This window comes from Apostichopus japonicus, chromosome 23, assembly GCF_037975245.1.
Source record: "Apostichopus japonicus isolate 1M-3 chromosome 23, ASM3797524v1, whole genome shotgun sequence".
Classification (NCBI taxonomy): Eukaryota; Metazoa; Echinodermata; class Holothuroidea; order Aspidochirotida; family Stichopodidae; genus Apostichopus; species Apostichopus japonicus.
In genome coordinates, this window is record NC_092583.1 from 15,850,259 (window position 1) to 15,865,754 (window position 15,496).

At 35.2% G+C, this 15,496-nt stretch overlaps 1 protein-coding gene across 2 annotated transcripts in view; it reads right to left on the reverse strand.

Moving 5' to 3' along the window:
* Window positions 1–15,496, reverse strand: part of LOC139964601 (vacuolar protein sorting-associated protein 8 homolog) — a 32,159-nt gene that overhangs the window by 3,337 nt on the left and 13,326 nt on the right. Inside the window, exons 21-39 of one of the 2 annotated variants that reach the window (XM_071966327.1) lie at window positions 14,953–15,094; window positions 14,637–14,679; window positions 13,959–14,031; window positions 13,348–13,502; window positions 12,597–12,675; window positions 11,933–12,025; window positions 11,212–11,351; window positions 10,515–10,599; window positions 9,424–9,522; window positions 8,798–8,887; window positions 8,221–8,415; window positions 7,466–7,625; window positions 6,946–7,043; window positions 6,390–6,471; window positions 5,412–5,494; window positions 4,139–4,219; window positions 3,532–3,692; window positions 1,955–2,180; window positions 837–908 (exon numbers count right to left, since the gene is read on the reverse strand). In XM_071966327.1, coding sequence (XP_071822428.1) covers window positions 837–908; window positions 1,955–2,180; window positions 3,532–3,692; window positions 4,139–4,219; window positions 5,412–5,494; window positions 6,390–6,471; window positions 6,946–7,043; window positions 7,466–7,625; window positions 8,221–8,415; window positions 8,798–8,887; window positions 9,424–9,522; window positions 10,515–10,599; window positions 11,212–11,351; window positions 11,933–12,025; window positions 12,597–12,675; window positions 13,348–13,502; window positions 13,959–14,031; window positions 14,637–14,679; window positions 14,953–15,094 — 2,157 coding nt within the window. Of the gene's footprint in view, window positions 1–836; window positions 909–1,954; window positions 2,181–2,823; window positions 2,933–3,531; window positions 3,693–4,138; window positions 4,220–5,411; window positions 5,495–6,389; window positions 6,472–6,945; window positions 7,044–7,465; window positions 7,626–8,220; window positions 8,416–8,797; window positions 8,888–9,423; window positions 9,523–10,514; window positions 10,600–11,211; window positions 11,352–11,932; window positions 12,026–12,596; window positions 12,676–13,347; window positions 13,503–13,958; window positions 14,032–14,636; window positions 14,680–14,952; window positions 15,095–15,496 lie in introns of those variants that run through there. The other variant, XM_071966328.1, reaches the window with a different exon arrangement.

Consider the following 15,496-nt stretch of genomic DNA (forward strand, 5'->3'; position numbering starts at 1 on the left):
CAAAGGCAAACAGAACTGAACAACCAAAACATGGAAATATAAATGTCAACTTGAAGAGAAAAGTATTTGACAACAAAGAGAAAATGTTGTAAAACAAACTACAACATTGAAACGTGAAAGAAGGAACTTGCAGGAAACGACAGCCATACAGCAAAATATCGTGAAATGTGAGGGTATGAAACACAACACTGTAAAGATAATCTCAACAAACATAGACAACTTAACAAGGTTATTTCATTATGAAAAACAGAGCTGAACTCTACAACATGAAAGTCAACATGATGAGATAACATAATGGGATTCCCAATAATGTTAACAACATGATGGCACACATAAGTAATTAACCAATTTTGCTTATGAGAAACAAAACCTAAGTTTCCAATAACACAAAATATATCAAAAATATCGAGGGCATTAACTCATCAAGGATTTCAAAGATCTAAATTCAAAAATTGCGCTAAAAAATAGATTGAAAATATTTTGAACAGAATATTCCTTCCAGATGGTCATTGCCTCTTTGTAACCTACTTATGATCAGATAAAATTATAAAATACCCTCAGAGAAGGCTCGCTGCTTCTGATGAACTAATTTAATTTCCCCCTAAACTCTCGTGCCGCAAATAATTTGACAACAGTTAGGCATTTTAAGGTTACTAATATTTGGGTTGAGAAATTCTGGCATTATTTTTATATCTACGAACCTTGACGCCTTCAGCAAACTCGAATCAAATTTCATCTGCAAATCATTGCCAATTTGACATTGATTGCCAAAGACAAAGAAAGTAAAAGAAGAAAAACGAAGGAAACAAAAAAGGAAAATGAAGTGAAACACTCACCCTTGAGGGCCCTTCTAATCTTTTACTTAAATTCTCAAGAGAAGATTCCTGCTCTGGTGTTAATGAATCTCCCTAAAATAATAAAATATAATAATAATAATAATAAAATTAAAACACAAATATACAAAAATAGAAGAAAACACACTGTGTTGTAGAATTTTTGTCATGATTTGCATTGTACAGTTGCAAAAGGGTTAAGAAAAAAATAACAGAAGTAGCACAAACCACAAAGTAATCATAATAATAATATTAATATTAATACTAATAATATATCTAACGTCACCCAACAAAAATGATCATTTGAAGCCTAAGTCCAATCACATCTTATCAGAAATATACGTTTTTAATTGTATGTCTTCAAATATGCTTTGCCTATGAAGAATGAATTTACTTGATAATTCAAGGTGTTTTCCCGAGAAGCATTTACTTGTTCTACAACTCAATGCAGTCTTTTGAATCGGGCTAATATCTGCAGATCCAAGTTAAACAACAATCGTGGTTAAGAATTAATCGGCTCAATTTGTGATTGTTCCTTTGGGGTTCAGAACATTCTTAATAACATTCATGATGTTTATTGAAAACTTCTAAGATTAAAGAAATGATTGAGATATAGCAGTGCAGCAAGTTGTGGTGAGCTCCATTAACTTGACTTTTCAATTTCTGTGGACACCAAAACTTGAACTAATAGTGTGTAATGTCACTGGCAGAAGTCATACATATTCAGGATACATGAAACCAGTTGGGCCAATTTTTCAATGATTATACCCCTCTATGCTGTCCGCCAATATCGTGCTTAAAAGCACTCGTACTGCCAGTATGGACAGTTCCTAACCTTTATCTGATTCTAATACCACGCTATACTCCCCTCTCATATCATGCTTCAAAGCACTGGTACTGAGAGTATGAACAGTTCCTAACCATTATCTGATTCTTATGCTAATACCACTTTATACTCCCCACATATCATGCTTCAAAGCACTAGCACTGAGAGTATGAACAGTTCCTAACCTTTATCTGATAGCAACAGGATGTTCATACTGCTTATACTGTCAGTACGAGTGCTTTGAAACAGGACATGAAAGTACAGTATATAAAATATTGTCCCAAGTGGGTGATACCTTAAACTGGCTGTCTCTTGCACCTCCAGAAGCTTGACTTAGGTGACTCCCAGGTGGACTTTCCCCTTCACTCGAGGAGCTCAGTATCCGTTTTGACCTAAACTGATCGGCTAGATTCCCCCTCTTTGAACTATTGCACTGGTAGCAGGTCCAATGTCGGTGACCATCAATCATTGCAGAGAAACCTGCTGATTGGAGGCATGATGTATGGTAGGTGTGGCCACAACTATTTAAAGAAGGATAAAGAGCAAATCAGTAACAATGTCACTACAGAGAAGCCTGCTGATTGGATGCATGATGTATGGTAGGTGTGGCCACAACTATTTAAAATTGAACAGACAGCAAATCAGTAACAATTTCACTTCAGAGAAGCCTGTTAATTGGAGGCATGATGTATGGTAGGTGTGGCCACAACTATTTAAAATGCAACAGATAGCAAATCAGTAACAATGTCACTGCAGTGAAGCCTACTGATTGGAGGCATGATGTATGGTAGGTGTGGCCACAACTATATAAAATGGAACAGATAGCAAATCAGTAACAATGTCACTGCAGTGAAGCCTGCTGATTGGAGGCATGATGTATGGTAGGTGTGGCCACAACTATTTAAAATGGAACAGATAGCAAATCAGTAACAATGTCACTGCAGTGAAGCCTACTGATTGGAGGCATGATGTATGGTAGGTGTGGCCACAACTATATAAAATTGAACAGATAGCAAATCTTAAACAATGTCACTGCAGTGAAGCCTACTGATTGGAGGCATGATGTATGGTAGGTGTGGCCAGAACTATATAAAATGCAACAGATAGCAAATCAGTAACAATGTCACTGCAGTGAAGCCTACTGATTGGAGGCATGATGTATGGTAGGTGTGGCCACAACTATTTAAAATGCAACAGATAGCAAATCAGTAACAATGTCACTGCAGTGAAGCCTGCTGATTGGAGGCATGATGTATGGTAGGTGTGGCCACAACTATATAAAATTGAACAGATAGCAAATCTTAAACAATGTCACTGCAGTGAAGCCTACTGATTGGAGGCATGATGTATGGTAGGTGTGGCCAGAACTATATAAAATGCAACAGATAGCAAATCAGTAACAATGTCACTGCAGTGAAGCCTACTGATTGGAGGCATGATGTATGGTAGGTGTGGCCACAACTATATAAAATGGAACAGATAGCAAATCTTAAACAATGTCACTACAGAGAATCCTGCTGATTGAAGGCATGATGTATAGTGGGTGTGGCCACAACTATTTAAAGAAGGATAAAGAGCAAATCAGTACCAAAGTCAAGAGAAACCTGATGATGGAGACACGATCATGTTATTAAAAGTATAATTTTCAGCTGTTGATAAATGGCAATTGTACTAAACAATAATTTATCTAATAATCTGGGATATCATTTGTGTCTTCTGTAGCAGTTAAATAGTTTAACATCTCAACACTGGATTACTGTTTATGCAAGACAATCTAATCTCCACCAAGTTTTGAAAACAGCAGCCCAAAAGCTCATTTCCTTGGATGAAATGTCAAAGAAGAAACTTGAGAAATATCTTCAGCTTTCATACCTGAAGACGATAACGGGATCCGAGTTGGATATGTATCTTCTGCCACAGAGAAGGCAAGTCTCCTTGCGAGGCGTGAGAGCCTTATTAGAGGATGCCACCAGAGCGTTGAGAGACCAGTACAAATCCTGAGCTAAAAGGTTGTTGGTAGTTTTCAAAAGTGTCTGAATGGATAAGAAAAGATACAGAATTAATTTATCTTGGAAATACAAAAAAATTGAGGATTAGGAATAATGCAACAGTAGGAACAGGATTTAAAAATGATATGTTTAATGGAATGAGTGATGGGTTTTAATGCAGCTCTTTGTTGCTAACTTATCTAACCTTTATTACACTGCCTACCAAATTCACTACTCATCTTCATTTTAGGTTATTCTTCTTGTCCAAGCCTCGTCCAAAACTGGTAAATAATGTGACAATTAGCTCATTTTCTACTTGATGCATTTTAATTGAAACTAAGTCTTTCCTCAAAATCCATTCACATCTGGATCCCTTGATGAAAAGATGGTTTAACATGCTTAATAATCTATGGTATGACACATCCCCATTGATCAGTTTTGAATAGATTGATAAATCTGCAACAAACACATCCGGAAATTTAGTTTCCTACCTTTTCATATGTGTACGTATCCAACATGCCCAACAGTAATTCCTTCATTTCTCCAAATTTGCCAACATTGTAAGCTGGATCCTGAAATACGAAAGATAGAATAGTAAAGAAAATATTTTTTTTTATATAAAATACAATTATTCTTAAAAGATATCTATTTTAATTAAGAAAAAAACAAATCTTTATGATGCTTTTTGATGCCAATTGTGCACCTGAAAGTTGTAATATATTCAAGTTGAAAGTAGCCTTTCATGTAACATTTGTATCATATGCAAATTTAAACATACTATGCATTCTACAGTGAATAAATTATAGAGAGTGAATAGAAACTAACAGGCAAACTGTCTCTCGCTTGCTACTTTCGAGTTCCTACATTCTTGTACATCATTGGGGTACCCACACCACATATTCAAGGCAGAACATGTTGTGTAGTTGGTGATTATGGCAATACAGGTCAAGAGATAAAATGTAAGCTATATACCATATCTGCACACACTATGCCATCAAGACAGATCTTAACCTGACTGCGTCTACAGACTACTACAGGCACAAACATTGCTTGTGATGCACATTGTATGAGAGCAAACATGTTGAAACTAAACATCTTATCTCATACAATAAAAATACAAATATAATAAAAAATAAAAATTAGTTTCTTCATCCCTGCAAAAAAATAAATCAAATCTTGTGCAATTTCAAAGAACCTATCTTCCACATCAACAAAACAGAATTCTTCTTACTTAATCACAATTCTTGACACCCAATTTTTCTTTGGAGAAAACAATATCACGAACAAGGACTGATTTGTATGATTTTCCTCACACAAAATTTTGCAGACGTTAGTTTCCATGGCAACGTGTCTACAAGTGAGTTTTCCTAATCATTGGTGGTAAATGTTAGCATACACCTTAGAGGGTGTGAAGACTCGTGCAAAAAGATACGTCTAATGCCGGTAATCTGACCTAGTTCTGAATGAGGTGTAACAGAAGTTAGACACCACCATCGATCCCAGAAAATACACACACAGCTTGCTACCATCGGTAATTAGACACTAGTGTACAGTCAGTACATACAGCTGCGGTCAATACCCACAGCACAGTGTACAAACGATAGACATCTCAGGTCCAGCTAAAGATAACAAGGTATCGCTTTTAATTACTGTCTGCATTTTGTAGCGGCACGAACAAAACGTCACTTGCAAGCAACAGGAAGTTAACTTTTTTTCAGATGGCCGCACACGGTTTGGGGCGATTCTTTGATGCCTTTAACCTACCTGCATGATTTTTTGTAAGATAGAGGGCAGTGAGATGTATCCCATCATGCTGTTCAGCACATGTCGACTCATATCCTTGAAAGCTGAAAAAACAGAATAAACAGTACAGATGTGGAAACAACTTTGAATTAGCGTTGTCAAATTTACTTTACCTAACACTCATGACAATGTAGGTCATTAGCTTGACTAGTCAAAGTTTTTTATTTGTATTTTCATATCATACATTTTTATAATTTGTTAACAATTAAATGGGTTTAATTTTAATATGAACATAAGTCCAGAAATGTTAAGGATTGAGTTATATTTCACCAATCTCAAGCTTATTAACCTTCACTTGCTGAAAAATCTATAAGAGTGTATTAGTCTGATTAATTGCAATCTTTAATATCTGAGTAATTCTTAGCAGATTTAGACCAAACTTAAAAAGTTCCTTTAAGAATCTAGACAACACGACTAAACAACAACACATGAGGAATTTGAGGAATACTTATGTCTATACAAACTCAAAATTAGTTATATTTGAAAGAAACACTTTACTACAATCCTTTATTATACCAAAGAATTGAAAACAGTGTATGACGGATTGATTATATTTCCTTGAGCCAAAACTATATCATTACTGATCAATTTCAAGCGCAAGAGTGCCTTCCACTACCCCCCATCTCAACCCCTCTTCTGCTCCCCCTACCCTAACAGCCCCCCCCCCTTAATACTTAATACTTACTACTGAATACTTAAGTCTATACAAACTCAAAATTAGTTATATTTGAAAGAAACACTTTACTACAATCCTTTATTATACCAAAGAATTGAAAACAGTGTATGACGGATTGATTATATTTCCTTGAGCCAAAACTATATCATTACTGATCAATTGCAAGCGCAAGAGTGCCTTCCACTACCCCCCATCTCAACCCCTCTTCTGCTCCCCCTACCCTAACAGCCCCCCCCCCACCAGCAACAAAAATTCTTGCTTACACTCAAAATGTTCTTCAGTGAGGACAAGTTTCAATCTCTTCTGTGAAGTCATGACTGTGTCCAATAATGAAAACCACAAAGTCTGGAAAAATTAAAGAAAACAAAAAAAAAGAATAACAAATTAGTTAATGTATTGACACATACTCTTACAGAAAATACAAACAAGATTAAGTTGCAAACGAACAAATAAGTTTTCCAAGCATTTTCATCAGTTGAACTTTAGCTGTGATTAGTCACAATTCTTGCCTAGTTAACTTAACAACTTTAATCAATTATTTTCTTTAACCAATGAACTTCGTAAGTACAGTCCATATCCTTTCCTCCTTCCCCTTCCCCTTTCCCAAAGAAACCTTACCAATTACTTTTCAAGTTTTCAGAGTTGATTTTTCCAGCATATACTTGACTGTCACTCCCCCTTCCTCCACCCCTCCCCTCGCCCCACCTTCATTATCTTACTCCCACAACAGTCTTCTCTGTCCATCGTTTAACATAAAGGCCTTGTCCACCCATCAGATAAATACAGAGGCCATATTTGGTCTGGATAATCTGTTCCTACCTCTCTCTGTTTCTCATCCATGCTGCCCGTATTTCGTTGACACAACTGAACTACCACCATCATGGTTACTTGAATGTTAGCCAATTGAAGACTTCCTTCTGTCAGAGCAATTTGAAAACAACAATAATAATAATATCAAATCATTTAAAGAGGCAAAAACATGTTTGTATTAGATTTCAAACCAGTCCCCCCCCCCCCCACCTTCAGCCAGCAGGTGCTGTGCTCTGCTTACGTACCTCCAATCTTTGGTCCGACTTTTAAGGATGATAGCGAAAAAGGTCTAGAACCTTGTGCAACATGAGCAGAAAATAACCTAGAGTCAACCATTCTAATTCCAAAGAATAAAAAAACCAAAAAACAATCTTAAAATTATAAAACTTATGAAAGAGTAAATCATATTGAATAAAGTTTGGTGTGGTCGTTCCTCCCTAAGGTAAACCCGGACATTCTTGTAAGTTGGTTTCCAAACAGTACGCTATTAAGAGATACCGTTAGCGATGGCAAAAGTTAAAATGATCACCGTTTTTGTTGTAGTTTTCGGGGCCGATCTCTGCGACTTCCATCAAAGCTTTGATCTTGGCAAGTAGACTCTCCTGTAGGATTCCAAACGCGCCGTGAATGTCTCCGGCTTTCTCCAATAAATATGCCGTTGCATCGGAAAGCTTATAGTTCCTCACGATCTGAGGATTGCCATAGAAACGAGACCGTAATTGGTGAACTCATTTACAGGGGAAGAAATATGTCAGTTTTGGAGAAAAAAAATTCCTAAAAGATTATATCACTTGAAAATTAAGACTCTATGATAAATATTTGAACACTTGATTCGTTTGGAAAAATCATTCTTAATGATTCAGAAGGGTAATGAAAATTCAAATATATTTACCTCTTAATACAAGAGAAGAAGAAAAAAAAAACAAAAAAAAACGTCAGGCCAACTTACTTTTACACAACAAGAGAAGAAGATTACAAGGGTACTGTACGACAGAATTAAAGGCAGAATTTCTTCAGTCACCAACTCTGTAACTTTAAGTTTCTATCATCTCAATACAGGGTGGGATGGGGTTCGGAGAGAGTGACATTGTCCCTTCCCAAAATTCAAGTTTTTGTTTCCATTTAGAAGATGCTAAACATACTTTACAGTTTCCTGGTATTATCCCTTTTGCCTCAAAGAAAGGACCACACCTACCGACCCCTCCCCACCCCTCTCCCTCACCCCCTCTTTCACACCCCTCCCCCTGTCAATGGATGACCACCATACACCTGTTTCTCTCCTACCTGTAGGGCATCTTCGAGTCTGTAACCATCTGAAGTCACAACAAAATTCAAAACTGTTTCTTTCTTAAATCTGCAGAGTAGCTCCAGGTACAGCTCATAGATCTGGGGAGCTGGGTGGCCCTGAGGAGGCATGGTGCCTGACTCTCGACCCTCAAAGACACCCTGGAGGAACTCAAGTTGTAGTTTCGGATTGTCCTGAAGGATGGAAAATTCAATTAGTCAGGATTTAAAACAATATAGCTATCGTTACGAGTGCTAAATTAAACAAGCAGCAACAGATTTTTAAGCTTCCATCTTAAGTAAAAACAAAAGAATTGAAGTAATAAATCATTTCTAAAGTATTGGTATTTTAAAAATAAATTGTTAAACGTTTTACTCAACTTAGTAAATTTGTTAATATATGCTGATGCTGATACCTAAACTTGAAAAAAACATGGCAATTTTTGTAATTCACAAGCATTCGCAAAACATTAAAACACAAGGTGCCAATTTAACATGTTAAATTCAGCAATAACGAAATGCCATAACTGGGAATAGAGGCTCTGTTGATGTTTCTGAATAATTTCTGAATAATTACCTCCATTTGGCGAACAATCTCCCCAAGAGGAGCAGCAAAGTCCTGAAGTACCAGCTGAGCAGTTTCATTTGCATCTATGTGAATGAGTTCCTGCAACATGGACAAATTAAGAAAAAAAAACTATCATTTTGTACTGTAACGGCCCAAAATATCATTTTATACTGTAACAGCCCAAAATATCGATTTATACTGTAACAGCCCAAAATCTTGATTAATACTATAAAGGCCCAAAATATCATTTTATGCTGTAACAGCCCAAAATATTGATTTACACTGTAACAGCCCAAAATATCCTTTTATACTTTAATGGCCCAACAAATCTCCATCAAGCAAAGGCTTCTACAATGGCAGACAACGGACAAAACCACAACATGCAGAGGCCACACAAAGAGAATGAGCGTACGGATAATTGCTGATTTAAACATGGACATGTTTAGCAGCCAATAGATTAATGGATCATGGATAGTAAGGTCTAAGGAAAGGAGAGCCACAGAAGGAGGATTGGAAGGTTCCTTCAGAGGATGGGGGGGGGAAGGGTTTTATGAAAGAGAAAAGAGGATGTTGGATGGATTACAAGAGAGGTGAACAGATCAGAGAGAAATCAAACACAAAGTCATAAAGTTTACCTCTAACTGGTTAAGAGCTTCTTTCTGGACTGCCTCTTTTTCTGGTTCTGAATAAACGCTCTCCGTCATGACAAGATGGATGAAGTTAAAGACAAGCGGCTGAAAGGTGAAACGGGAATCAATCAATCAATCTATCCATCGATCAATCAATCAAGATTCATTTGGCTTATAGCTAAATATCAAGTTCATTATATGGAGATTATGAGAGATAATTAAAACAGTTTGCAAGTGGCACATATGTTTCTTTACCATATCCTTTTATTATAGCAAACAATTCTCCTATAAACACTACAGGGATTGCTAGTTTATAAAAGTGACTGGTCAACTTATGCTGTTAGAGAGATCATGAAATCAGCAGATAAATGTTTTCAAAAGTTTTAATTCCTTGTATACAAAAACATTAAAAACTATGTCGAGGACAAACGGTGTAACGTTTAATCATATTATGCTGTTTCGTTGATGTAAAAAGGATATCTTAGCAGAGTTATTAGAATTCATAAAAGAATGGAATTACAATAAACAATGAGGGATGGTGACAGGCAGTGATGTCATCATCAAATTTGGCATTAAAGAGCATCCATATGCCAGACAAAGGAAACATGATTCAAATAATAACAAAAATTTGTTCATTCTTGAAGAATGAAAAAGGTAAGGCAATTCTATAGAAACACCTGCACTCTTATGGAGTAATATGGTATGACACTGATCTTCAGATTCATTGCAAACTGATGCTTTTGACATGTCGCATGACATGTCACATGACATGCTTTTGACATGTCACATGACATGTCACTTTTTACAAGTCACATGACATGCTTTTGACATGTCACATGACATGTTACTTTTTACAAGTCACACGACATGCTTTTGACATGTCACTTTTCACAAGTCACATGAGATGTCACATGACATGCTTTTGACATGTCACATGACCTGTCACTTTTCAATCAAAACATTACTCAAAAATTGTACATGACAGCCTTGGACATGACATTTATACTCAGTAGTCAGTTTAATATATCTTACAAAAAGAAGCATCCATTAGACAATATGTCCAAAACCGTCTTAATGATTGTAGGAATATGACTCACCCGCCCGGTAGACTCTCTGAGGTAGCACAGAAGTATTTTATCAAATTCTCTCCTTCTCTTGTAGAGGACCTCGCATACTCGATTACTGGAGAGGAGACATTTTCAAGACTTCAAATGAGACTAATGAAAAAAATCCCTTTGGTTAATACTGAATACATTCCCCTGTAAGTTTATAAAATGATTTAAATACACATAAAAATAAGAAACTAAATAAAAAAGATATCTCTTTAATTGTTAGAGATAGACAATCAAATAAACTGAAATATCATTTAAATTTGGGACAAATATTCTTCAGGCTTAATATCTAGAACCCTGTCCTATAGCTGGATTATAAGCCGAGTTGTCACTCTGAAAATAGGTGAATATTTACAAATAATGACAACCCCTTTGATATAAACAAACAGATGTACGTGGTTACGACAATATTGATCCACAAATCACAAAGTTATTATTCATAACATACAAAAAGAAAATTTAGAGTCACACCAATCTGATGTCCTGTTTCATTTCATTTGCAAATTTCATACTTTTTTAAGAAATGTATCCTTCCTGTGGGAATTTGATAAGCTAGACGAACAGATCACATTTTCAGGTACCTGGGCATTTCTTTGACATTGCGGTATGGTACCAACACATTGTAAAAAATAGAAATATAGACAGCAAGTTTTTGTTTAAAGCAATAAGAAATTCTTCTTACAATTTTGCTTTCTCTGCTAGTTGAAGGAGTTTTTCCTCATCTGCATCTCCTAGTCCTCCTGTGTTTAATAATTCCAAGAAGGCTTGCTCTCTCTCCTCGTGTCCACACTCCTCACTCGGGGTCGACAGAAACTCAAGGACCTAGAATAAAACATGGTAAAAAAACTGTTTGTATGAAGTCAATTTTTAGTTCCAAATATTAACCAAAATTCAAATGTATGAAGCATAAAAGTTCATAAATCGTCGTCTTAAAGCAAAAAATCAATCTTAAAAGATAAAAATAACATTTCTGGAAAAAAGGTTCCTTACCATGTCAAGAAATGAGAGGATTATTTACATTAATGTTACATAATTATCACAACAGAGCTTCATTAAAAAAAATTGTATGTGATGATAGAACTATGTACTGGGTTCATATATGATTCCTCATATTACTAAATAAAAAAGGTAATTAATTCAATTTATCGGTGAAATTACATGCCCTATCATTTGGTAGTTTTGAGGTTTAAATGAAAACTTCATTTTTATCAAGTCTGCACAAAAACACTGTTATATCCAATGTCATATTGTACTCTATCATCATGTAACTAAATCATGAAATTCTCACAGAAAATTTTAAGATTTTATCTTTATTCTTCATCAACCCATCATATATTGTCTTACGGCGTTTCCCTGTGGGTTTTATGAACATTATGCATGTTGAAAAAGATCCAGTTTTTTACCTGATCAAATAAAAGTCTGTCTACAATGATGGAATTTTCATACTTGGCCATCTGCCTGGCAAGGAATGTAAACAGGAATCCGACTTGTGCTGGCTACAGTGATGAAAAAAGTAACAAGTAAAAAAATATATTATTTACAACTGAATGTATAAGTGATGTCACTTGAATGAGCTATAAATACATTCTGCAACCCCCTCCGACCCTCTCCCAACCCCTCATTCACCCCTTATCAACTCGTCACCAACTCCTCATCAGTCCCCTCACAAACTCCTCACCAACCCCTCACCAAGACCTCATCAACCCCTCACAAACCCCTCATCAAGCTCTTCCCTCATACCTCTTCGTTAATACCCACCTATGAGTAATTAGTATATCGATACTAAAATCTAATCCAAATAAACAAAGTACAACAGCAATAGCTAGTCAAGTTCCATTCCAAACAACACAAAAAGAATAAAGCCTAACGTCAGTGTTTAATGCTACATGGTTGTATTAAGTCAGATGTTTAGCAGATGTTAAGTCAGATAACATACATGAGCAAACGCTATGACAATTGTTGCTATTGTTGCTAATATGGAAGAATACATTTCTGTTGTTCCGGTCTTCTGTGGATAGAAACCACTACATTACAAGAGACTGTATGTTTCTGTGACCGGATACTTACTGAGAATCCCACGCTTCCTACCATGATCTGTAGGAGGATGTCCACTATCCGCTGTCTCGACTGAACTGCATTTGGATCCCTGCAAGATAAACGAAAAAAGGAACGAGAATGGGTACAAAAAACAAAATAGGAGGTTGCGAAGTTAAATATTTCTGATTTTTGATGCCTAAGGCAGAAATGATATCAATTTATTATACATTCTGTTTTGGTAATGAACACCATGAAGGATTTCCACAAGTTCCGTTTGCATTCCTGTAAAAAAATGGTTTGAGGTTGCTTTGGATGTTGAAATGTTCTACTTTTATAACATATCACAAAAGTTGATCTTGATCTTGATCAAAATGCTGAAATGTTTAGACAATTTTGAAACATTGCCAGTTGAAATGTTCCACATTAGCTCTATAAGCAGAAGTGTTTCCAATATGGTTAAAATTATATTTAAAGTCTGTTTAGTTTAAATGTTTCTGTAAGACACTGATTATGTAGCTGCTCTTAAAAAATGATGACAAAACATACCACGGACAACAATACTTTGGAAGTAATCATAATAATAACAAAAATAATAATAATAATAAAAATAATTATAATTATAATGATGATAATAATAATAATAATAACAATAATAATAATAAGAAGAATAATAATATATAATAATAATACTATAATAATAATGATAATAATAACGACGAAGACGACGACAATAATAACAATAATAATAATAATAACGACAGTCGTGAGAGATTCAACTTACGTGTTATCAAGATCAAATTCTGGTTCTGCGAAAGCCAAAGACAGGACGTTTAAGAACTCCCTGGTGTTGTATCTTAACAACAGTCGTAGTATAGGGTAGGGTGGTTCCTCTTCCATGGGGTCTTTGGTGTGTAAACACGTCAAACATTTCCAGATCTAGTTTTCAAAAGGAAAATGAAAATAAGACTTAACGATTGCTTCATTCCAGTAAATGAGTAGAATTTCTTTAATACCACAAAAAAAAAATACATTTTTCAGTCATCAAAAGAAGTTTTGATGTTTTTTTGAATTGGTCACTATGTACGCTTCTGTCTGTTGACTTCTCCTTACCAGAAGAAATTTTGGCCATTGTTTATCAACTTTATCTATGGAAAGTTCTTTTTCCAGGAATCTTTCATCAGTTTTGTAAAGTTAAATCTTATATTAGACCTATTCAAACTAGTGCTGCATTCAAGTTGAACGATCATTACTATCAATTTATTAAATTTAATTACTTCATTTGCCCAAAAGCAAAAAATATTTGTACATCTACTTATCAAATCAGGTATATTAATAATAATATAAATAATGGTTAAAGTATGTTTTTACTGAGTTATTAGCGTTCTGTCTTACCCCTTCCTTGACTTCGTAGACTAAATGTTCTGGAATATCTCCCAGAGGGTACGCTCTTCCTGCTAAACAACAGCTGGAATGTGGGAAAGGGTTACAGTTGATTTAAAATCCAATTAAAAAAAAGTTGTCATAAATTTCAAACCATTTTGCACTTACTTCCAAAGCCAATTTTTCAAATGATTTTGTTTGCCTTAAAGCGGACAGTTATATTTGCAATGTAATGTTTATGTTCATGCAAAATATTAATTATTCAATAAAATTTAAAATCATGTTGTTTGTGACATTACCGTCAGGACAGATGTAAGTTACAGTCAAGTATAATAAAACACTTTGTCTGAGCTTATGAAGCTATTACAGCTGTTATGCATAGGATTATCCTAATTTGCATTAAAGCAATCTGGGCTTAAGCTGATACTCTCAGTAATTGATCCACAGTTGGTTACACCAATTTGAAAAGAAACAAATTCTGTAGCATTGTTACAAAGTGATACACTAGTTTTCTCAGTTGTGAAACTTTGAGGGGAGTAGTGAGGGGGGGGGGTGCGGTTAGTAGATAGGACTAGGGAGTAACCACAGGGAGCTGAATTACTTACAACAATTGCATGATTTTTACAGAGTTGTGAAACATAAGTAAATTTGACATTGCTCACCAAAAGTGAGAAAGTATTACTCTCTTACCTTACGTAAACTAAGATTTTATTTCCTAGGCGAATCTGATTATCTGGAAAATAAAAGACAGACATATTTACCAGTTGAGAAAATACAGCTTTATTACCTGGTACGGGAAAAAGACTGATGCTAATTTTGTTGATAATAATTTCTTAGAAATTCCTTTCAGATGTGACCTGAAAATTTGGTTCTTGTGAATAGCTAGTTTATATGATATCAATGCACCCTGTAAAAACAGATTGAATTAAACTTTCATCAGAAGTTTAAAGTAAAACCGCAAACTCTGGCTTTGGAAGTTTGGATCGACGGTGTTTTGTAAACCTACCGGAGAGCTGATTGCCAGTGCTGAGTGCCGCTTTCAGGAGCTGAATAAGTTCTTCTAACGGTGTGACGTAATCGTTCATGCCGTTGTTGTAGACGTAGATGATAGCATCAAACAGGCCGTAGGCCCAGCAGAGAGATACAACCTAACATATTAGAAACCAGACAATTAGGAAAATTCAACTGTTATATCAAAAACACAATTGAATAATTGAAATAGCAAACATGACTCTTTCACCAAAAAATTCTTCTTATAAATTAAAATATGTAAAACATTTGCAAGTTTTGGTCTACATATACAGCTGTATATTTTTATGTATTTCTGTAAACATTTGATAAAACTCTTGGCATTCTTGGCATTATAACACAACAGTCGACATAAAATGTGACCAATGAATTTGAGATTTCAATGGGTATCTTCAAGTTGGGTTTTACTTGGTGTTGCTATGGTAACATCACAAAATTTTTAACAGGTGTATATTGATATAATACAATGCCTGATACCAAATGTATGAATTAATTAATTTAGTAATCAATTAATTGAAACA